This window comes from Cryptotermes secundus, unplaced genomic scaffold (assembly GCF_002891405.2).
Source record: "Cryptotermes secundus unplaced genomic scaffold, Csec_1.0 scaffold559, whole genome shotgun sequence".
NCBI lineage: Eukaryota > Metazoa > Arthropoda > Insecta > Blattodea > Kalotermitidae > Cryptotermes > Cryptotermes secundus.
Genome location: NW_019718620.1, coordinates 112,067 through 136,766, shown reverse-complemented (window position 1 = coordinate 136,766; position 24,700 = coordinate 112,067). Strand labels below are relative to the sequence as shown.

The following is a 24,700-nucleotide window of genomic DNA, read 5'->3' as shown; positions in this document are numbered from 1 at the left end:
AAATATGTGGAATGATAATATTAACATGGATTATATTGAAATTGTTTGTAGTGATGTGGATTTGATTGAATCAAAGAGGAATCGTGTAGTCTGATACAGGTGAAACTGTCCTTATTTCTTCAGAAAGGCACATACTTCCTCTCGACAGCTTTCTTCCATATCATATGGAATAGTTCCATCACTACAGTTCTTCTTGAATGAGATAGTAGCATCTTGGTTACAGGACCACCTCTGTGGTCTAGTGGTCAGAGTTCCTGGCTACAGGTTCAAAGGTCCCGGGTTCGATTTCCGGCGCTGCCAGATTTTCTAGAAGTAATGGGTCTGGAACGGAGTCCATTCAGCCTTGTGAGGATAATTGAGGAGCTATTTCAAGGAAATAGCAGCTCCAGTCTAGAAAAGCGAGATTAACGGCCATGGGGATCAGTTGCACTGACCATGCAATAGCCTCTATCCGCTAAAGTTGGCACTAACTTCGCCAACATGTGGCGGTCACTTGGTCGGTATAGTTCACTTGCGGACTACAGGCCACGGAGTTTATCTCAGTTACAGACATAATGATTGTACTGCTATGATTGTCATCAGGGACTCATTTTTGAAAATGACATGCTACATGTAAGGATGAGAATGACATTGAGGTAGGAGGGACAATACTCGTATGTTGTGTATCCTTTCTTTTACAACCCACTCACATACTTCAGAAGGTGATAATCAGGCCATTTTGTTGTTGCTTGTAATGCAGTACTATCACCTATTATCTAAAGCAGGTTCATTTGCATGAGACTCACTTGCTTAGTTGTTTAATGTAAGTTAGCAGAGTTAAAGAAAAAACTGTATAACTTACCAGAATTCTATGAATCAATTATATGGCATTCTTCTGTGGTAAGTGTAAATTATATTTCTCATTCATAGCATGACGTTCTTCTTTTAATGTATTTTACATTCTTATTTCAACTGCAGGAAAATTCAAGTCTAATAACACCATAAATGCATTCCGTGCTGAGTTGCTCGCTGGAACACAGGCTGTCTCCCAGCCAACTGAGGTTTGTAGTAATTTATAAGAAATAACAATAAAATAGTACTTTAAGCATATGTATCTTTAAGGATAAATAATAATGCAAGTGCAGTATGCAGCAGTAAAAGGCAACAGCAAAGTAGATTCTATGCATTAAGACCATGACATGAAGCTATATAAGGAAATGGAGTTAAAGCTGCCCTCATTCTAAACCTTGGCAGTAGGTGGAGTAGAGTCCTCAGTTATACACCGTAACTGCTTTACCCCTGTGGAAAGAGACTTCATTATCTAGTGTATAGAGGGCTGAGATAATAAGTTACAAAATGGTACTGGGTTAGTTGAGTTGTATTTTCTCTCTGCATTTACTATAGAAAATACTGCAACCATAACAACAATTGTGAACATGTAAACAAACTGTATTTATTCAAGGAAATAGAGTCATAAAAGACTGAGTTCATAAGTAAAGCAAGGTTAAACAAGAACACTGGATAAAGGATTAGGATATAACTACAATGCTGAAAAATGGATGACAATTTAGTTTTTGACTTTGGAGCACACTGTGGATAGTCTGAAGCTTAAGAAATAAGTTTTCTGAAGGCCATCTGTTTTGATAGGATATCAGTGCATACCCTATGAACATAATTTGATTTATATGTGGCACACAACATTGTGTATACATACTATGTTTATAAACTAGATATCTTCAGAAGGAGGTTCTGGAGGGAGAACACATACATTCATGCAAGAAGTAACTTCAAGTAGACCCATCAAGCAACTTGTTGTATCAGCCGTTTCAAAGGAAGTACGTTTGCCAGAAAATGAGGTTACATTATCAGCCTTCACTGTCCCTGCAGAACAACCAGGTATATAATTTTTCTAGGGACTTCTTTGGGGTTATTAACCATTCAAGAATATGTCATGTTTTGAGGTGTCCTGTAATTAAACTAAATAAGTTTGAAACTTGCAGAGGTGGTAAGGTGAAAAGTGGGCCATGCACAGATATTTTTATCTGTGGACTTTAAACCATTGTAGAGAAACCTGTGGTTAAAATCTGTGACAGATCAAAACTGTCACTGGCCACTGATGCATAAAGGAAGCTGGAGATTAAGGCATATAATTAATATGCTGCAGATAAAACTGTGTATTTGTGGGTGTAAACCATTGAGAACTCTGTGGTATCTGGACTAAACTCTTTTGCCTCAGCAAAGAACTTGACCCACATTTTTTTTTTTTTTACCAACAGGATAACAGGGCAGAAAACTGTTAGTGAAATAATAATAGAAAATGGAAGAAAATTTTTGGATATGCATTGTTTCCATACCATATACTTATGGAATATCTTAAAAATTAGGTATGTGAAGGGTGCTCAAATTTTAATGGTGTTGTTGATGTACAGTTAGTACATGGGTCAGGGACATATGACACAGGCTAGCTGATTGAGCCTGTCAGAATGATGCTGACAAAAGTTGTAGACAATAATGAAATGAATATTATATATTATATACATTTTCTTCATTTAATATATTTTATATAAGTATATATAAAAAGACAATAGCTATCAAATAGTAAGTGAACTTCATGAGTTGCATCTATTTTATATGTGCTGTATACTTAACTCCATGGAGCTCAGCGCTTCTTGAGAAGCTGCCAGCTGTGCAGCTACTCAAGAATTTCCCAATATTTTATAAAATGTGAAGGTTCATTACTGTGTCCAGAAGTGCCCTCCATTGGTTCCTATCCTGAGCCAGACGAATCGAGTCCATACCACAAACAACCTGTCTCTCTAAGATCCATCTTATTATCCTCCCACCCATGTCTAGGTCTTCTTAGTGACTTTTTCCTTCTGATCTTCCCAAAAATCCAATGTACATTCTTCTTCTCTGCCTCCCCCATTCGTGCTACATGCCCTCCCCATGGCATCCTCCTTGACTTGGTCACTCTAATTATACATGGCAAAGAGTACAAATTATGAAGCTCCTCATTATGCAGTTTTCTCCAACCTCGTACCACTTCAACCGTTTTTGGTCCAAATATTCTCCTTAGCACCCTGTTCTCTAATACCCTGAGTCTGTGTTCAACCCTTAATGTCAGAGACCCGTATGAAACCACAGCCAAAATTTATAGTTCTGTATATTCTAATTTTTGTGTTATCTACTTAGAAAATTTTATCTTATAATAGCTTTGTTTGCGTATGTTGAGGTGAACACTACAAATATGAATGGACATTCCTGGCGCAACCTGAGGGAGTCAACAGTGGCATCATGAATGATCAGAATGGCGAGACACTGAAACTAAGTCACCTCATTGAAGGGCTATACATGTTTAAAGTTAGTGTGTCTGCACCGGGAGCATATGGTGAGACATATGCAAATGTAACCGTGCTGCCACGTAAGTATCACCGGTCTACTTCTCCTCTTCCCCATCAGCATTGTTTCCATTTCCAGACTGATGGCTGGAAAGTCTCCAGTCTTTCATCCCAGTTTCTTGCTAGCTTTTTCTGCTCTCCTTGATGTCTTCCAGCAGCTGGTCAGACTCTCTTGCCCTGGATAATCCCATGGATCTCTTTCCCTTAAATATTAATTCCAATGGCCCTCTAGGTATCCATGTTCTATCCATTTATTTTAAAAGCCCAAATCGTAATTTTTTCCATTTTCACTCTATAACCTAATTTTGAATTCCAGCTTGTGTACAAATTTCATTTCCAATTCAGTTTCCTCTTCTTCTTCCAACAGTACTTCTCAAAATTTTTGAAATCATAGCTTTCATTTTGTTTTTCTGTCACTTTGTATCATTGTTATGAAGTAGATACATACAAGGTGTGGCAATANTATCTGTGAAGAGGTATTTGGCAAAAAACAACATTCCAGTGATGGAACATCCACCGTATTCTCCGGACCTAGCACCGTGCGACTTTTTTCTCTTCCCAAAAATCAAGTCTGCGCTGAAAGGGACCAGGTTCGAGTCCGTGGATGCAGTGAAAGCAAAAGCGACGCAACTCTTGAAGAGCATAACACAAGATGACCTGCAGCACTGCTTCCAACAGTGGAAAATTCGCATGGAGCGGTGTAGGGATCGGGGAGGGGACTACATTGAAGGGGATAACATTTCGACTGTCTGATTTTTTTTAATAAAGGGTTAGAGCATGAATCCGGTTTCTTTATTGCCACACCTGCTGTACATTTAGACCAGAAGTCATACCATTAGTGTAGTTTTTATTACTACCTTGTATACAGTTTCTAATTTGTGAATATTTCCTTTTAAATTATGGCTGATAAATACTTTTTAAGCTTTGGCACATATCTACATTGATGACAAATGTCTGCCTGAAACTTTCAGAGCCATAACATGGCCATAAGCCTAGGACTTTGTAGACTTGACAAAATGTGTGCTAAATTTCTTTCACAAATTAACAATCTTGATTGAACACACTGACATACTTTGACAGGTGTGAAACATGAGCCTGTTCAAGTTGTTGCCACGTGTTGGGTATGTCATCGACAAATAACTGTATGTGGGTCTCGGATTTAGTGAATCTTTATTGGACATTCTCTCTTACACACTGTACAATTGTTATCACTTGCAGTGTCACTTGACTTCTGGCCCAATACTCTAATGCGACGTCTCAACTATCCTTGGCCATGGTTAGATCTCAACTGTCTCTGGCAGTGGCTATCCCAAGACTGACTTCTTACTGTCTTTTGTCTGTCTTCTTCTATATCATCTAGGTTCAAACTAACTTGGCAAATGCCTTCAACCCTTTTTATAACTTTGGCCGCTGCTATGCAATGAACTCTCGTTATAACCGTGGAGACATCTCCGGGGAGATTTGGCGTTCTCTACGCAACAGCTCACTGTTGGGATTACAATACCGCTATTGTTACTTCCGATGCAACGGTCTGTTCTGGCATTTCCATGGAAGTAACACTTCTGGATTCCAAACATGTGACATGTCAGTGCTTGTTGTGTCACAGCATTGGCTTTTTGTTCTTCCTGTCTCCAGACTAAACATGTAAAGAATGAAGTATATGAAACTATAGTTTTACTTGTTATTTTGTGTGGGTGTGAAATTTGGTCTCACCTTAAGAGAGGAACAGATATAAGTGTGCTTGAGGGAACACAATACTGAAGAGAATACTGAATCTGAAAGAAGAGAATTAAGAGGAGACTGGATAAAATTGCATATTGAGATTCATAATTATGGTTTTACCAAATATTATTCAGGTGATGAAATCAGTGAGGCTGAGATGAATAGGGAATGTAGCATGAATGGGAAAGATGAGGGATGCTCACATTTGGCTTGAAAATGTGAAGGCAAAAGATCATTTGGGAGATCTAGACATGGTTGAAATGATAATATTAAAGTGAATCTTAAAGACAAAATGTATGAGGATGTCAGTTGGATTGATGTGGCTCAGGATAGGATCTTGTGAAGATGGTAATGAACCTTTAGCTGCAATAAAATGTAAGGACATAGCCGAGCAACTATTAGCTTTTCAAGAACGATAGGAGTTTTGAGGTTTCCGCTGCAGCGATTGTTCTAGGTTGTGACACCATGTGGTCTTTTAGGCATCTGCCAGCACTTTGAAGAAGCATACTGTCTGTTTCTTCAAAGCTGAAAGCCGCATGTTCCTCTGAAATGTCAATTTCCACCTACATAACTACACAGTGTCAACCCAGGAGACCATAATGTGAATTCTCAGTGAGGTCTCTGTTCCAGTGTCTTAGTTTGTTAGCTAGTTAGTTAGGTTGTATTGTGTTAGCTACTTTCAAAGCCATGGTAAACCTGTATGGGCATTTTGTGATAATTTTGAGGAACTATTTTTGTACTCCTTGAATCAGTCTAAATACTGTACCAGTGAGTTAATATCATTCATTACAAATCGTGTTTTTTGGTCCCTTCCAACTGACAATTTTATAAATCTTTATTATGGGATTATTATGTGAATTTCAACATTTTAAGTCATAAAAGCATTCATTCATCCTGTCTGGCCTTCCAATTCACAGCCATCTAGAAGAACTGTAATGGTATAATATCTTTTAGAAGACCAATTTTATCTGGTAACAGAATCTTATGCAATACTGTACTGTGCCATAAAGGGCTTATAGTTTATTTTTTATGTTATGAAGCTCACAGAGATAGGCAGGAATGTGAATGGGTAATTTGAACCAATGAAATTCATATCTTGACTTTATACAATACAAAATGAGTAATTTTATAGCATGCCAGTTACTGCATAAATTTAAGATAAGGTAGCAGTCAAATGTTTCTGTAACTTGTACAGCGAAGCACATCAACAAACCCCCAGTTGTTGTGATTACCCCATCAACGCAGACAGTGAAGCTCCCAAACACTGGGGCTGTTCTGGATGGCTCTAGTAGTAGTGATGATGATAAAATTGTGAGCTGGCACTGGGAACTGCAGCAGGGGCCTCTAGGCTACCAGCCTCATTTGCAAGACACATCCACACTTCAGCTTGACAATCTGGTGGTTCCTGGAAACTACACTTTCAAGTGAGTAAATTAGAAAGTACACATTTTGATGGAGTTAATTTTTCCAAAATACTGTCTATATTAGAATAAGATGTAAATTACCAAATATATCTAGTTTATTTCCTTGTGTTGATTAGATGTTAAAACCCCGACATGTTTGGGTCATACAAGACCATCTTCAGGGGTGTAATAAAGGTAAGGTAAAGCTATCCCTGTTAACAGGCCATTGAGGCCCACAGGGTTGTGAGATGTCAAGGCTTCCACATCTTCTAGAAAGTCGGCTCACAAAGGGTGAAAAGGTTGTCGGCTTTATGCACTGGCCACCCTTTACCCCCCAGGAAGATTCCTCGTACTTAATTCTGTTAGAGGCTGGGTCGACCCCAGGGCCATAGTGAGAATGGAAGGATTAGGTCCACTGAAAAATCTAGTGACCTCATGAGGAATTGTTCCTGTGACCTACCAGCTTGGAGCATAGTGCCTCAACCAACTATGCTGCCGTGTGCCCCTCTTCAGGGGGTGTACCATATTAAAAGGAAACTTTACAATTCATACATATAGAAATAATGGATTTAAATTATCCAAGTCATAAATTTGTTATAGATGACTAAAACAGGCAAAAACAGTTCAACACTTCACCCAAAAAGAACCACAACAAAACTGCAGAGCTCCATCTCTTCAACGCCTAAAACACAAGTATGAGACAGCAACATACAACACAGTAATAAACTTAACTGCAATAACTATGGCCTATATCTATGAATTTGACCATAATATTAGTTTTAGCCTTTCATAAGAAAATTTATGACTCAGATATTTTAATCCTTTATTTTTATATACAGGAATTGTACGTTTCCTTTTAATATGGTACACCCTTTGAAAATGGTCTTGTATGACTGAAACATGTCAGGGGTTTTAACAACATGTATTCAATACAAGCAAATTAACTAGATATAGCTAGATGGTGTTTCACATCTTATTCCAAAAAGTGAAAAGCTGGGATACCCTTTAGTGACATGCTGTAATATCAGGTTTCATGAAGATTAATCATTTGATTTGAAAGTTGTTGGTGAGACCATAAATCTGTCATTCATTATGAAATGAGAAATGTGGGCTATAAATGAAGTTTCAAGTATTGATTTAAGCATAGAATTGGAAAGTGCTGTGTGGAGCAGGTACAACAGAACAGTCTGGGTCTAGTACAACAGCACAAACTCTATTCATTTTCATTGCATCATTCATGATATCATGAATCTGTTTGATTCAGGTTGACTGTTGAAGATTCACACCATGCAACTAACTCCACAACTGCAAACATAACAGTTCTAAAAGTGACAGATTACCCTCCTGAAGCAAATGCAGGACAAGACACCATTATATACCTTCCACACAACAATCTGACACTGAGTGGCATTCTAAGCACAGATGACAGAGGTATTTTTAGCTGGGAATGGACTAAAAGTCCGTCTGATCAGGATAAAGCTGTTGACATGCAGGTACAGTGCTGCTTATATCTTGAGCAAGTTGTTATATCATTGCAAACACTGAAATTTACAGCTCATCATCCTCACCTATACCATGTGCATTTCCACTCTCTTCGGTCTTCACATACAGCTTACATTTGTCTCCATATTATTATTAACTATATATTAGCTGTTTGCTCTTAACTCTCAACTAATGTGAACTATTAACTATATACTATTAATTACTGATATCTCTGTATCTACATGAGCCCTTGAGTTTGATTTAATTTCTGTGTTTGAAGCTGCTTCTAGTATTCACTCATTATCCTTATATCTCTGATAAGCGGCCTCCATAGTCTAAGGGTAACGTTCCCACCTCATGACTCAAGGTATGCGGGTTCAAACCTGGCGGAGGTCGTGGAATTTTTAAGGGCGGAAAAATTCAGGGAACAACTCCTCCGGGAGGGACTTTAAGCCGTGGGTCCTGTGTCATAGATTTACGGCACATAAAAGATCCTCATGTCTCTACGAGACCTCTGAGCAAAATTAGGCAAAATGTTTCCCGTCCAAGTAGTTTCCAATGCCTCCGGTAGATGGGGAAGTTATCGGGTACCAAAGCCCGTAGAGGTCCGACCTCGCTGGCAGAAAGGGGAGTGTTATCGGGTACCACTGCCAGTAGAGGGCCAACCTCGCTGGCTGAGAGGGGAGATAGCGGGTACCAGTATCGGTAGGGTATGGCGACAGTATAAATTAAAGGGGGACGTACAATAGACTATTAGTCACGGTGCATGGGGAAGCCCACCCCCTCTATACTGAATAACTGAATATATCTCTGATATCCAAACTATGTGAATTTCGATATCTGCAGTACTTCCAGTGAAGCTCTTCCTCCATAACAGCCTGACTCCTTATTCTGTATCTTCTGGTTATGCTTAATCTGGCTTTATATCTCTTATTGTGTGATAGATGGTTGTAATAATGCAGTAGGTTAATGATTACTTGAGGTTTGATTATGTCACATTTCTTGTAACAGAAACATGTCATGAAATGTGTATCATTTTTTGTAGAACACACGGACACCATATCTCCAGCTCTCAAACTTAGAGGAGGGAATGTACACATTTGTTCTTAAGGTTACTGACACCTCTGGGCAGTCTTCCTCAGCAGAGGTCCATGTCTTCGTGAAGCCACCCACAAACAAACCTCCAGCTGGTATGTGGTGAGCCATCCACTTTTCCATTGATTGTATGGCCTTGCTTTTGGAACATCAAAATAAACATTCATATACAGTTAGTTACACACAAATGTTGAGAGTGAAAGAGAGTTGAGTCACTTAGATTGCTGCACTGTTATAATATTTTGTTCCTGTGTGTAAGTATAGACATGAAATGTGTGTATTAATTTGTTACCCCCTTTGAAGAACAGTGGAGATGTAATATAAAGCCTGGTTCATTGTTTGAATCCAGTCTTAAGTATATGTAAGGCAGTGGATTTATGTAACACATAGATAAAACAGAAATATATTTTGGGGATTATTAAATTCTAATCAGTATGGAGTTAAAAAGAAATGACACATAAATTAGCCTCTCGGAATCTGAATTTCTTACAGCGTCTTTTATGATGGGAATCTCTCCTCTTGCAGTTATAGCATTGCAAGGTCTTTAGCAATAGACAACATTAGTTCTATTGCCATTTCAGATATTCATCTACTAACCTGAGTAAGACTGAAATGGTATATTATGAAAAGCATCAGGGAGTAAAGACAAATCTCATAACACAGTTTCTTACACTCAAGACTAATTGAACAAAACACACAGGCAAACACATACTCGTATGGAAGTTTTTAGCATACTTTAAATTGTTTTGCCAGGATATTGGATTAAAAAATAAACTTCACAGTTAGTAAGATAAGGAATGTTCTGTTAGCTTACATATCACAGTTCTTCATTTGTAGTCAGAGAATAATAAGATTTTTTTACACAATCCAAAGTGATGGAATGGCAGGAGGATATCTTCAGAATTTCCTAAAAATAAATGCATCCTCTCTTGCCCTATCCCACATAATCATTTTAAAGAGACTATCATCTGTGATCAAGCCATGAGTCTTCATAACATTTGACTGCAAATGACCATAATCTTTTGTGTGAGGTGAGAAGAGTTTGACATTGACTTATGTGGTTACCATTAATTTTCATTCACTATTGTTAACTGCATTACCCTTGTCCTTTTCATTGAGATAATCAAAGACTGAATCTAGCTTTAGTATCAGGAAGAAGAAAGGTGTATGTCGTCACTTGACTCAGCCAATGTTTATTCCACAGCAAATGCTGGGATGGATATTACTGTTTCTCTGCCTCAAACATGGGCGCTACTGGACGGATCTCAGAGCAGTGATGACAATAAAATCACTGCCTGGAAGTGGGAGCAACTCAGGTGAATGCACATTTTAATCATGTGTTATATCAGCTCATGTCAGTGCAGTCAGTTTAATCTTTTTAATACCATTTGCCACTGATATGATATGAAAAGGTCATGCAGTTTTAATTGATTTTGCAAGTATTAAGATAGAATGGTTTCTGTAGTTATGAAATACTTCATTATCTGCCACCATTAATGTACTTTTTTTATCTCTTTCACCAGGGAGCAGATACAGGTAGTAATCAGAATGACAGATATAAATGTAATATTGTAACATCATATTGTTTGTTACTGTTCAGTCCACACATTTCTGGTATAAACACACCATGCATTTATGTGTACTATATATTTCAGCCAGAACATAATACAGGGTTACTACAAATGATTCATTCCATTTCAAAACACTATATTTTTCCAAAGTATTACAGACACAAAGATGATTAATACATGGAAAGAACCGTAAACACAACTTCAGATACCACCACAGAATGCTCTGTTCACATGGTGGTTCTTACCTGTGCTCTGCTCTGAATGCATGCTGCACTGAAATAACAGACGAACATCTCACATATTCCAACACACAGAGACTCTTTTCCAGCTTCGTCGCCATTTTGTGAGGCACTGCAATCCTGCTGCCAATTGGTGTATGACGATGCAAACTTGGTGAGTTTGCGGTTCTTTTCATGTATGAATCATTTTTGTATGTTTAATACTTTGGAAAATATAGTGTTTTGAAATGGAATGAATCATTTGTAGTAACCCTGTAGTACATGCAAACACATGGTATGTTTATACTAGAATTGTGTCAAATGAATAATAATAATAAAAAGAATGACAGTATTGGATACTGAGGATGAATGTAATATATGCTGCAACTTCATGAACTTTGTTTGATGATCTCACTAAATTTGGCACTGTATAAAATAATAACAATGTTGTTCTTTTCTGACTGCTTTCATAGAGGTCCCAGTAAAGTGGTGTTTTCTGCTAGCAGTAGTTCTTGCACAAATGTGACTGAACTGACAAAGGGAGAGTATGAGATCCAACTGACAGTCACTGATGATAATCACAACAATGCTAGTGACACAGTTGTGGTCACTGTCACTCAGAGTAAGTTTCTATCTCAGCACTCTGTGCTGCCTTATGTATTCACCAGGCTACGGATACTATTTCTCATATAGTTTGTTTTGTAGCAGAGAATCTGTAAACAAATAACTAATAGAAATGCATGAAGGATGACAGACTTAGTTGTTGCATTACTTATGGGGTAAAGGCATCAGCAATTTACATGGCCTAAGCAAGTGACAGTACCACTACAATATTTTTGTCTGAAAACTGTGTTAGGCACCACTAAGTTAAATAACTTCGTCACAGCCATAAATTGAAAAACAGCTTTGTGCTTAATCTTTCCTATCATGTTTCCAACTAAAAAATTTCATCCTGTGTTATCTATCAAAAGACACATTTACTTATGCTTCGTATAAATTTTAAGTTAAATTTTTTAATTTTATGATGTATTTTGTACCATCTTGCTTTTATTATTTGAGAGGTCCTGACTGAGGTTTCTGTAGTTTTCCCCTGTCCTCCCAAGCAAATGTTGTGATAGCATCTTCCCAATTTATTGTTCCTAATCATTAAAATATTTGACACTATAATTATGTATTAAGTTTAAACCACACTATTAAATAAAACCCAAGAAGTAACCAGTCTGTTCTCTTGACCATGCATTTTGAGGGCTGAAAATACCAACAGTAATATTGTAATCTTTCAAGAAAGAGAGTTAATAAAATTAACCCTCTGTTTAATTTCATGGACCCACATTAGTAATTCAGTTCTGATTGATTGTCATGATGACATTTAATTTTCTTACTCTGTTTCATTCTTATGCTCTTGGCCAAGATTGACCCCAGGACACTTTGCATACCCATGCAGTATAATCAGTATGCCAGGAGTATAATGACAACTAGTCAAGACAAAAGTAGAATATACTCCTGAAATATTATATAGTTTGCATACAGCTGGTATAAATGACAATGCTAAAAGTAATTTACCTTCTTGTTTTACAGATGAGAATGCTAAGCCCAAGGCAGATGCTGGACCAGATCAAATCATTACCCTCCCAATTAGCGTTATCACAGTGAATGGTTCTCAGTCAAGTGATGATCTTGGCATTGTGAAATGGGAGTGGATAAGAGAACCAAGTAGTCTTGCATTTGGGCGAGTCATAGACGATTCTGATCACTCACCCGTGCTGATGGTAACTTGAGCCTGTAGTGATATTGACNGGAGGGTGGAGGGGGGTTCTCAGTCGCGCAACATGTTACACTGCTGTTACACGCGCAACACGTTACAATATATTGTCACGAGTATGGGGGGACACATGATGAAATTTATGGGTTCTCATTCGGATGACTGAATTTAGTAGCACTTCGGTTACAATCTCTCTTAATTACAATTAATATAGTACTGATTTACACAACTTACAGTTCACCATTGTACATGCACTAGGATTCTCCATTTCCTAGTAGCTGATGTGAAGACAGAAACTAGCACTTGAAATCACTATGAAGTCTTCTTGCCATTTCTTGTTTAGTCATCCTGGAACCTCAGAACTCACTAAAACTCTTCTGGGCTTAAGTCAAGTCCCATTCCCATCTTCTCGACACAGACCCCACAGAGAACATGTCATGTGTCTGCGAGTTTATTGGTCCGTTACCAGTGCACAGCCTCCTCTGTTGTTGTGGAGTGTTTACCAAGAAATTATCTTTGCAGGAACTTGTTTATGAACCTGTTGCCTAGCTATGGGTATACATGTAACAATATACCATGCTGAAATGATATCAGGTCTTATCTGAGCCTAGCATATTTTTCATGCTTTCTAAGCTTTTACCACATTCATAAAAAGAAAATGGTGGTTGAAGTTAGATGAAAATGTAAATGGTGTAAATGGGGATCAGAGACACTGATATTATATTTCTGAGCCTGTGTTCATGCTGATCCTTGATAAAGTTACAATGGCTGTGCTATAAATATATTATTTGGTTCAAAAGCAGTGTAGAACGCATAGATGTTATGTTGAAATGGCACTTATTTCTAGGTCTTCCTAGTGGTCTCTTTCCTTCTGGCTTTCCCACTTTCCCACCAGTACTCTATGTGCATTCCTCTTCTTCCCCATGCATGCTGCATTTTCTGCCCATCTCATCCTCCTTGAATTGATCATTGTAATTATATTTGGTGAGAATTACAAGTTATGCAGTTTTCTCCAACCTCTTTCCACTCCATTCATCTTTAGTCCAAATATTTTCTTCAGTACCCTGTTCTCAAATACATTCAATCTGTTGTCACATATTTTAGGGTTGTGACTATTAGACATGTTTTGGATTGGGTGAATTGGATTTCTTGACACCTTATACACAGCACTTGGAACTGCATGTTATTTCAGTACTGCTGCTACTCCGTGCACTTTACAGTTCACAAGGACACACTAAGTCTTCTAAGTCTTCACTAATTGTATCCTGGCAACGGAGTTATAGCAGTCTTATTGTCACTGCAGCACACATAAAGTGTTCTATTCACAGCCTAATCCCTTTATTGCCATTTCTTCTCAATTATTCTGCCAATTGCAAACTCCAATGACTGTCAATTCTAATTCTAGCTGCCTGAGATCCTCATTACATAACCTTGGGGCAGCCCCTACAAAATACACCACTTCCTCTATTGTTGCATGTTGATTCACTGCTGCAGAGATGTATTTAGTGCACCACTGCATAGCAGTGAGTGTGGTGCTGATGACAGAAAACACTGCACTTCTATTGTTGTGTGCATTCGCTTCTGCAAGAATGTGTTTACCAAGCCATTGCCTAGCAGTGAACTGTTCCGGCTCTCAGGTGTCATGTCACACTATGTTTGTCCCTTAATGTCAGAGACCAAGTTCACACCCATACAAAGCTATGGTCAAATTTTTGTTTTGCATATTTTAATTTTTACATTTTTAGACAGCAGATGAGAAGACAAAATATTTTGAACTGAGTGGTGGCAGGCATTACCAGAATTTAATATGCTCTTTATTTCCTCATGAATCAAATTTGATTTATTACTGTCGTTCCCAAATATCTGAACTTTGCCACATTTTCAAAGGATCTATTAGCCATCTGTAAGTTATGATTTTGCACTGCATTCCGGTGACAAGACCTCAACATATACTTCAACTTGTTTTAGACTATATTGAATAGGAAATGTATCAGACTAATGTTTACCTTTATTGACTTTACTATAGGTTTCATTTAAAGATATTTTACTAAACCTAACTAGTTTCATGAGTACTCCAAACACAGTGAGAATATTGTGCAATACTTTTACTTTATTTTTATGTATTTATTTACTTTTCATTCTCATTTCTATGGAATAATATATAATCACTTGCTGTTTCAGTGCCACCCCTCTACCATCTGACTTCCTGTATTCCAACTAATTGTTTGCTGTTTCTCTTTTTTTTTTTTTCATTAATTCATTTATTTACATTCCATGGATCCTTACATGGCTGGAAGACCAGTGGATATAGAAATAGTCGAAGATAACAAGACAAGTCCCATCAGTTATATAGATAAAAATTAATTATACTTAATCTGTAACAATTACAGATATCATCCAAAACAAATCACAATGAGTAAATCATTAAACAATAATAAACTATATATGTCAAAGCATGCAACATACTAATATGAAACAAGACTACAATAATAAGACATAAAAATATACTACTAGGCATCCAGCATATAACAGACCAAGATCATTACTTAATTTTGAAGTTAAAATATTCCAATGAGTAAAATGAATTTAGAAGCAGAAATCTAAATTGTTTTGTGTCATGAGCTAAGTTCTTTATACTAGAAGGAAGATTATTAAAAACCTTGATTCCAAAATAGTATGTTCCTTTTTTGAATATTGTTAAATTATGTATGGGATAATGGAAATTGTTATTGTGTCTTGTATTAATGCTGCAAATCTCAGAGTGAGATTTAAATTGTTCTTTGTTTTTAACCACAAATAACAAGAGAGAAAATATAGACTGTGATTGGAGGGGCAAAATTTTCAGTTTCATAAACAACTCCCTGCAAAAGTCTCTACTTCTAGAATTAGTAATATTTCTAATTACCCTTTCCTGTAGCCTAAAAATATGAATACTATGGGGAGAACTGCCCAAGAAAATTATACCATAAGTCATAACAGAATGAAAATATGAGAAATAAATCATTCTTATTGTTTCCTGTGACATATAAGGTTTAACAGCCCTGACTGCATAAGAGGCCAGACCTAATTTAGACATAAGCCAGTCGACATGTCCTTTCCATGACAACATATTGTCTATAATTAGTCCAAGAAATTCTGTATTACTAACTTTAGCAATCTGATAGTTACCATAGTCAATATGCATATCCACTGGATAGCCAAAAATTTTATAAAACATGTTTTATTGAAATTTTGTGTCAGTAAATTAGCTTTAAACCAATCATTTACGTTCTTAAATATTTCAATAATGTTTTCATAATCTAAAGGGCTGGAATTCATGATAATTATGCTGGTGTCATATGCAAAAGGAACAGGTTTGGATTTGCTAATTATAATGTCTGGCAAGTCATTTATATATAAAAGAAACAATAAAGGTCCTAGAATCGATCCCTGGGGAACGCCATTATTAACTTTGTCCCATCTGGAATGAATATGCCAATTACTGATTTACAGCTCTCTGGTTGCAACTGTTATCATTGAGCCTGCCCTATAGAGACCCCTTACATTCCATTTGCCAGATCCCATGTCCATTTCCCGGGCTAGGCTAATATGCAGATTGTGATGCTGCTGTGAGAACACTAATAGATACCCTTCCTTAGCTCACAGATGTAATCCCTGGCCGCTATGTCTTTCGTCTACGCGTTACTGATGAACAAGGTGCAACAGAGGAAGACACCGTCTCCGTCATTGTCAAACGTGGTAAGCGATGCAAGAAGTTACATAAACAAAAGCAGTATTCTACAGGAGTATAAATATTTAATCTGTTCATCTGTATTATATTTAATTAATGTTTGTATTTAATTCTGATATTTGTTAATTGCTTTATGTCTTCATCTGGACTCGTGGAGTTTCCTCCACCACCTGGAAAACTGCTGAAGCCTAATTGCTACTTGCAGTTCATGCCTTTGTTAGCTGAGCAGTGGTTAGTTTCATAGAAAATGCACATTACCACTTTTGGATTTTCCCTGTCACTTGGGATTTTGTCATTTTATGATATTTCTCTGTTGGGTTTTTCTTGTGGTTAGCAAGTCATGATCACTGATCTGACTGATGTAATTCAGAACCACACAATTATATGTGTTATCAAGCAGCGTCTGTTAGAATTGTCTGTTGTACATGTATATGTGGTCAAGTTACATTGGATGGTCAGACCATCTGCTAGGCCTGAATATCAGAGCCTTCCAGCTGGTACCTGATGTAACTCTGAACGAATCCTAAATCTCACATAATCACTATCCATCCAGTCTATTGGCACATCGGTCAGATCTACAGAAAACACAGCTTCCCCTGTTGCTGTTTGTTGGACCATGTTTACAGAGCTGCTGCCTGGAAACATGTTGATCAAATCTGTTACAATATAAATTCGATTGCTATGGTTTCATCTGCATTCTAACGGTCGGCTACTGTAGTGGGTATAATGAATTTCTGGATTCCATTACTGAGGTGAAAGGGAGTTAGTAAAAGTATAATAACTTACACATTCCGGGACAGTTCATAATACACGTACTTCTGTAAATACCTGTTTATGTGATGTGATGATTCTATCATATGCCTGGTTCACAGATCCACATTTGTACCATCTAGTTGAACTAACACTAAACATAGAGGGCCGTTGGCTAACAAAGGCCCAGGAATCATCCCTGGAGATGAAGCTGTCATTGCTGCTGCGTGATGAAGCAGAAATACATGTGCGTGAACTGCGCACAGAAGATCGCACAGGCAGGGCAGTCATTGTGTTTTATGTGGAACAGAAGAACAGCAAAGGCGTGTTGCCCGGACCAACTGTTGTTGCAAGACTGAAGGAGAAGCTCATGCAGGACTCTTTACTACTGGAGCTCTCTGTGGCCAACATCCAGACCGTCATATGCCAAAACAATTGCTCAGGTGTGTGGAATGTAGTACAGGTTGGATCAGTCTGCAGTCTACTTACCAGAAGTTTCCTGTAACACAAGGATATATTCATAAAAAGTCACACACTGTTAAACTTTTTTTGTGTAACATACGGGATTTGTATCGACAGTCCAATCAATAAGTAACATGTTACATGCTGAATAAGTGGAATTTTATTCTTGACAGGAGTAGAAATGTTTCTCTTCAGCACTATATGCAGACTAGGTATTTCACCCACACAGCCTTGTATCCAATAGTGCTGAATGTTCTTTCTCTAGGGATATATCAGCTGGATTGTGAAGGTGACCACTCACCTTCATCTAACACTGAGGTCTATAATGTACCCATCTTTCCTATATGCCTCCATGTCATAGTCTAGATACAGGACACTTTCCCCTTACTATATTATCTTTATCTTTTTATGTATCTAACAACAAACCAATGCTCATACATTTCCCACAGTGTGCTTACATATGTGCAAAAAAATCTATATTGTTTTTAAGTACAAAATTTGAGAAAAGTTATTCTTACATCACATGAGTAAATAGGGGATTTATCTTGTGAATGTGTTATTCTGGATTATGTCCTACAGGCCATGGCGTCTGCGACCAGGTCACTCGGCAGTGCCTCTGTGAGGCATTCTGGATGCAAAATCTCATCACAAAACACCTTGGAAGTGGTGACGCAAACTGTGGTGAGCTTAATATTACATGGCAGTCTCTTGTGGATAGCAGTATCCTGATGGATCGGTCTAGAGAAATGAACACATACTTAGTGATATTACAATAAAAACAACATAACCATCCACAGGTCTATATATTTGCAAGGTCTAATTACAAACAGTACCCCTTACAAGACCAGTTCAAGGGAACTCCTACCCCCCCAGATACCTGTTCCCCAAACATTCTTACAAGGTACATTTCCATACAGCACTCCCTCCAACTTATACCCTCATACTCAGACCTGTTTCAGAAGAACTACTTCTCTCAGTTACTGAATGCACATAAGGTCAGAGATGTTAGATAGAGAGAAATGCATACAGCTGAGCCATAAGTACCTGATCCTAGATATTTTGAGGTTGAAATTGCTGTTGCAAAGTTGAAAAGGTATAAATCACCAGGTAGTGATCAAATTCCAGCAGAACTGATTCACACAGGAGGTGAAATATTACATTCCAAGATCCATAAACTAAATAATTCTATTTGGAATAAGGAAAAATTGCCTGATTAGTGGAAGGAGTCTATTGTTATAGCAGTTCACAGGATGGCTGATAAAACTGACTGCAGTAATTATTATGGGATATCACTGCTATCAACTTCATACAAAATTTTATCCAATATTCTTCTCTCAAGGTTAAGTCCAAACATAGATGAAATTATTGGGGATCATCAGTGTGGGTTTTGATGTAATAGATCAACTACTGAATCAGATCGTTCACGTTCGTCAGATACTGGAGAAAAAATTGGAATACAATGAGACAGTACATCAGCTGTTCATAGACTTCAAGAAGGCCTATAATTCTGTTAGAAGCGAAGTAATGTACAGTATTCTCATAGAGTTTGGGGTACCCATGAAACTAGTTAGGCTCATTAAAATGTGTTTAAACGAAACATATAGTAAAGTCTGTACAGGTAAACATTTGTCTTACAATTTTCCTATCCAGAATTGTCTAAAACAAGGAGATGTTTTATCGCCACTGCTCTTCAACTTTGCTTTAGAGTATGCCATTAGGAAACTCCAGGAAAAACAGGTGGGATTGAAATTATATGTGACACATCAGTTCTTGGTCTTTGCTGATCATGTGAATATAATAGAGAAACACACAAACTTTAATTAGGAGATTGGTCTAGAAGTAAACACAGAGAAAACTAAGTACATGTTGCTATCTCATCACCAAAGTGCAGGGGAAAACCATGACATAAATATAGGCAACAGATGTTTTGGAAATGTGGCACAGTTCAGATATTTTGCAATGACAATAACAAATCAAAACCTGATTCAGGAGGAAATTGAGAGGAGATTGAACTTGGGTAATGCTTGCTACCATTCAGCCCAGAACCTTTGTCTTCCTATCTGCTGTCCAAAAACATAAACATTAGAATATACGTACAAACTGTAATTTTGCCTGTGGTTTGGTATGTGTGTGAAACTTGGGGTCTGACATTAAGGGAGGAACATAGATTGAGGGTGTTGAGGAGAATATTTGGACTGAAGAGAGATGAAGTGATGGGAGGTTGGAGAAAACTACATAATGAGGAACTTCATAAATTGTACTCTTTGCCAAGTAGAATTAGAATGATCAGGTTAAGGAGGATGCCATTGGAAGGGCATGTAGCATGAATGAGGGAAGAAGAGGAATGTATATAAGATATTGGTGGGAAAGCCAGAAGGAAAGAGACCACTAGGAAGACCAAGTTGTAGTTTGGTGGATACTATTAAAATGGATCTTAGAGGCAGAATGGGATTGGATTGATCTGGCTCAGGATAAGGACATGTTGAGGGCTCTGGTAAACATGGTAATGAACCATCAGTTTCCATAAAATGCTGGGAAGTGCTTGAGTGGCTGCACAGTTGGCACCTTCTCAAAAAGGGCTCAGCTCCATGGGTGAGTGAGTACCCTCTGTCATATTTTGATTAAGTGTGGTGGCACAGTGATTAATGAGAAAATACAAACCTCATTTGGCAAGATAACTAAATTTGACTTCATGACTGCACATACAGGTAATACACATATTTGTAGTGTTGTTTTTGAAAGTTTCAGTTACTGTGTGATCAGTCAGGTCTCAGCAGAGTACCAAAGTGACATGTAAACCAAAAAAGGAAAAGGACCACTGGCCAGTGTTGCACAAGTATACTGTGTGATTGATAATTTCTGTACATATGTTCTATTGGACCACATTTCAGATTGGAGCATCCTGTATGTCGTAATTGTGCTGTTCACCAGTGTTTTTCTGGTGGTTGGGTGTGGCTGGGGAATCATGTCTCTATGCCAGCGTGCCTGTGCACGCCGGCCACACAAGCGTCAGCGCTACTCACTCCTGGATGAAGGTGAGGATGATGCTATGATTCCCAGAGGTAAGGCTCCACTTCAGTCATGTGCATTTCATACCTACATGGTACTTAAATTCATAATGTTTTAATTTCTGTTTTATTCTGTTATGTTATTCGTTCAGAAAGTTTTGTCATCACTTTCAGAGTTGAACATAACTGCAGTAATTTCCCCCTAATGCTAAAGATAATCCTTTTCTGTGTACTCAACAGTATCACATGGAAAGATGATGATGTCAGAGTCTGATTCTGACTCTGATGTCTTGTTTGAAAGCCGGAAGTGCAGGCAGAATGGAGATGCCCGGAATGGACATGGAAAAATCCGCAATGGTTTTGTAAAGCCAGGGCGTCGGATCAAAACATGAGGCATTTCAATGCTATATATATATATTGAGCTACCTGAATGAGATGGAAAGAAGCATTTAATTGGAAAGTCAGAAGGCACACCAGGAACCCAAATGTCCAGTAAACAAAATGGGAATCTTGCTGAAAGTCCAGCCTATATGGTTAAGTATTTTTATTGTTATGTTATATTGATGTTTCCCTGGTTACAAAGTTTGCTACTGGTTCATATTTATATTTTATTATCATTGTCAATTTATGTGTTCATGAAACATCGACTGTTAATGTATCTTATATTATGCAGATGAAAATTTGATATATATATAGGTGTTTCACAAAATAATTCCAGATTTCAAATTTAAATATTTACTGCATGTGAGAAGAGAAAATTGTGACATGAAAATAACATCAGTTTTTTATGTCAACCCCAAATTTAGAAATTATGGCTGTTTACCATTCCAGATATTAGAATATTACTTCATCAGAAAATACAACATTGCTTAGATAGTCCTTGTCTTCGTATGTTTTTGTAACATCACCCAATTTTTTAGCCTCCCCATTCATCTGATCTCAGTTCATTAGATTTCATAGTTTGGGGTAGAGTGTTGGACAAAGTGTAGAAAATTTAAATAGAAATGTCAGAAGCTTCACTTACAGTTAACTCAAGTATGTTAAAGTACACATGTAACAGCTAAGTTACAGGTTAGCTATATGATGAACTGCAGGCACAGTTCATATCAGAATAATCCACATAGATGACTTGTTTTGGAATTTCATTTTTGATAAATATTTAAATTTCAATTACATGGACTATTTGTGAAAAATTTGTATATATTACAAAGAGTTTATACTATATTTTGATTAGGGGCTCCTCTGTAATGGAGCTCTTGCATTTATTCAGCACTTGCTTTCCATCTTGATGAATTTCATATTCACTTCATTTTTTATATGTAAGACTAATGCACATAATATTGGTCACAATATCACAGATGGATTACAGGTTGTTAAATTGATATTGCAATTCTAAATTTGTAAGCAATGCCATTATAAGTTCTAGCTTGTCTAGGTATCACACAATAAAGAGTCAGTGGCTGGAAATGAAACAGAATTTATGTCTAATAACATGCACATTATAGTTTGCTGCAATGAGCAAAGAATGGAGATGATTTCTGTCAGACTAGGGAAGAGACTATAAGTGTGGACTGGTTTAACATTTGAGGCATGTCAAGGAATTGTTCTTTTAACTTCCCCCTGTGATCTGTTGAGTTTTTCATTCTTGTTTTGTCATGGAGGCTGGAACCCTGGAAAGAGGCATTATACTTTAATCTGTTAATTTCTCAGCATAAAGCCCACATGAAGTCTGAACATACAGAATTACGGGATTTTTGGACTTTACCTCAGCTGGGCAAGTGCTGTTTTCTAGTTTCATTATAAATTCAGTATTGTACTGACTTTGCCAGACACAAGTTAGGTCTCGAGCCTTCAGGCTTACAGTTTGTTTGCTGCCAGACTTACGTCAGTGCAGTAGCACTCCTGCTCACCTTTATAATGAACCATGTTCAGCAAGCTCTCACAGTTATAATAAAAATGACACAGCATATAAAAGTGAAATTGGAAAATACAGTCCTAAGAAGAAATATTTTGTGTCGTTAGTTTTTTGGCAAATTGTAAGTGGATGTAGAGAATTACATATGTTTTAGAACTGGGTACATAAAATAATTTTTTACATACAGTACACAAGAATATAAAACGTTAATGATGACAAGTTATTCAAATTTGATGCTTATCTAAGCCAACAGGACATGGGAAATTGTATTATTAAATTCTCATTTAGGAAGACTCAGTTCTGTGTAACCAAAGTCATTATCATTGGCAAAACTGCCCCTTTTCAGCCCTCCTTAGAAGATTTTGCCTGATTTGATCCAGTTTTCGCTTCTATGAATTTTGCAACAATAGTATTTTTACAGAGCAAGATTGTCAACCTTGCTGTAAATAAAATAAAAAAGAAAGCAGTCCAAAATATACATGTAGGTGGTCTGAACTAGTGAGGTTTTACTGCATTTAAAGTTGATATCTCTTAAAATAATTTATTTTTGACTACTTTAAGTGGATTCCCTCATTTGGTAAGTATGGCATGACCATAATCTGGTAAACAAAAAGGATGAGTTGAGATCCCAGTTGACAACTTTTTCCCATGTTTTCAATCTGTAACATTCCTTCAGTTGCATTAAAATATTATGTTTGAAAACATGAAGCAGAGTACACGAAGGCTTTGAGTCATACCATCTCTTATTGAATTACTGTCCCCCAGGTTTTATTTGCTTACATATTTACATGTCTTACATTCAACTTCATATAAACAAAAACTAACATCACTGCCCTAACAATAAACATATGTCAGCATCAGTATCAATTTTTCAGACACTAAAGGCAAATACTGAAGATAAATGTATAATCATTTCTCTGTGTATATTTTTTTTTACTCCTTTTCTCAGTGAAAAAACATTTCTACTTGTTTTAATGACATTTAGAATTGTTAAGCTAATTCAGTGTCAAGTGATAGGATGAATAGTGAATAACGAATTGTAAAGGATGTACAAGGAAGTGGTTGTGGCCTAATTTAAGGCACTGTCCCAGCATTTGCCTTAGAGGATTCGGGAAAACCCCTAAAAAACTCAGACAGCCAGTTTCTGGGATAAGATTTGTATCTGGGACCTCCAAAATACAAAGCAGGAGCGATAACCATTTACTGCGATACAAATATTATGTTTCTGGACATTATCCAACATTCTCTTTTCATCTAAAATAATGTCAAGAAACAATATTTGTCTAATGTACCACTGTCACAAACTTTTAGATCTTATTTACTGTGATGTTTCGTCAAGAAAGAAATGTATGCTAGTTGTTCATTAACTTACCGCAGAGCAGTCTATGTTGAATTTATGGTATACAAATTGGCAATGAGGTGAGTTAATGTTTGAATCTTTCAATTTTCAAAAGCTCCATACTCATGCATGGTCAAAATTGTGGTGTGGAACAAGTCTGACCAGCTGGCAGATCATCACATCCTTGCTTATTAGCTTCTGATCTGTATCTGGTCTGGTACCTAGGCTAGAAGCAGAGTTAAGTTCAGTTTCACTCACTAATTTGTCATGAAATATATAACTCACTGACAGTGTTAACGCTTTCAGTGCAGGGTCTGAGCAAAATTAAAAAGGCACTCATAAGAATAATTTCTGTGCACAAGATAAGAAGTACCTTCATAATGACTGCGTATTTGGAAAAACATTATCTAAGTATCAGGTATGATTATGGTAAATCTGCCTTTTTAGTCCTATCTATATAATGACAGGGAAAGGTGAATTAATCCTTTCTTGTTACATGGGTGATTTTTATGTAGGAACACCAGACAGTTCTGCTGTGTTGTTTAATGACATCAGTGACAAAATACAATTAATGCCGTTTCTTTGTTAAAATATTTGTGACATTTCCTCAGCAAGCATAATGCCTTAAGTTACCAAGGATGCTAAATATAAACATTCCAGACTACAACCAGCCACACCAGTTCTTCGTCATGTCATTGACGTCAATAGCCAGTCCTCATCTACCGGTTTTTCTTGACTACCGCACTTCCTAGTGCTATTGACCTCAAGTTCCCTGTACTCACTGGCCGTTCCCCCCTCCCTTAGTCACACACCATATATGGTCTTAATCGCTCCCCACTGCTCCCATTGGTCCGTTCTCCCTAACC

At 37.3% G+C, this 24,700-nt stretch overlaps 2 protein-coding genes across 8 annotated transcripts in view; one reads left to right on the top strand and one right to left on the bottom strand.

Annotated features, from left to right (window-relative positions):
• The window catches only part of LOC111862050 (dyslexia-associated protein KIAA0319-like protein), a 29,133-nt gene extending 6,179 nt beyond the window's left edge, over positions 1–22,954 (top strand). For 5 of the 6 annotated variants that reach the window (XM_023847147.1, XM_033750623.1, XM_023847133.1 and 2 more), the window contains 14 exons: positions 958–1,040; positions 1,710–1,875; positions 3,212–3,400; positions 6,295–6,523; positions 7,767–7,995; positions 9,030–9,174; positions 10,284–10,395; positions 11,342–11,490; positions 12,447–12,637; positions 16,269–16,368; positions 17,233–17,553; positions 18,152–18,253; positions 20,464–20,634; positions 20,821–22,954. In XM_023847147.1, coding sequence (XP_023702915.1) covers positions 958–1,040; positions 1,710–1,875; positions 3,212–3,400; positions 6,295–6,523; positions 7,767–7,995; positions 9,030–9,174; positions 10,284–10,395; positions 11,342–11,490; positions 12,447–12,637; positions 16,269–16,368; positions 17,233–17,553; positions 18,152–18,253; positions 20,464–20,634; positions 20,821–20,972 — 2,339 coding nt within the window. In that variant the 3' untranslated portion in view covers positions 20,973–22,954. The remainder of the gene's footprint in view (positions 1–957; positions 1,041–1,709; positions 1,876–3,211; positions 3,401–6,294; positions 6,524–7,766; positions 7,996–9,029; positions 9,175–10,283; positions 10,396–11,341; positions 11,491–12,446; positions 12,638–16,268; positions 16,369–17,232; positions 17,554–18,151; positions 18,254–20,463; positions 20,635–20,820) is intronic. The other variant, XM_023847139.2, reaches the window with a different exon arrangement.
• Positions 17,581–24,700, bottom strand: part of LOC111862075 (V-type proton ATPase subunit H) — a 49,986-nt gene continuing 42,866 nt past the window's right edge. The window contains exon 12 of one of the 2 annotated variants that reach the window (XM_023847171.1): positions 17,581–17,609. In XM_023847171.1, coding sequence (XP_023702939.1) covers positions 17,596–17,609 — 14 coding nt within the window. In that variant the 3' untranslated portion in view covers positions 17,581–17,595. Of the gene's footprint in view, positions 17,610–21,471; positions 24,061–24,700 lie in introns of those variants that run through there. The other variant, XM_023847187.2, reaches the window with a different exon arrangement.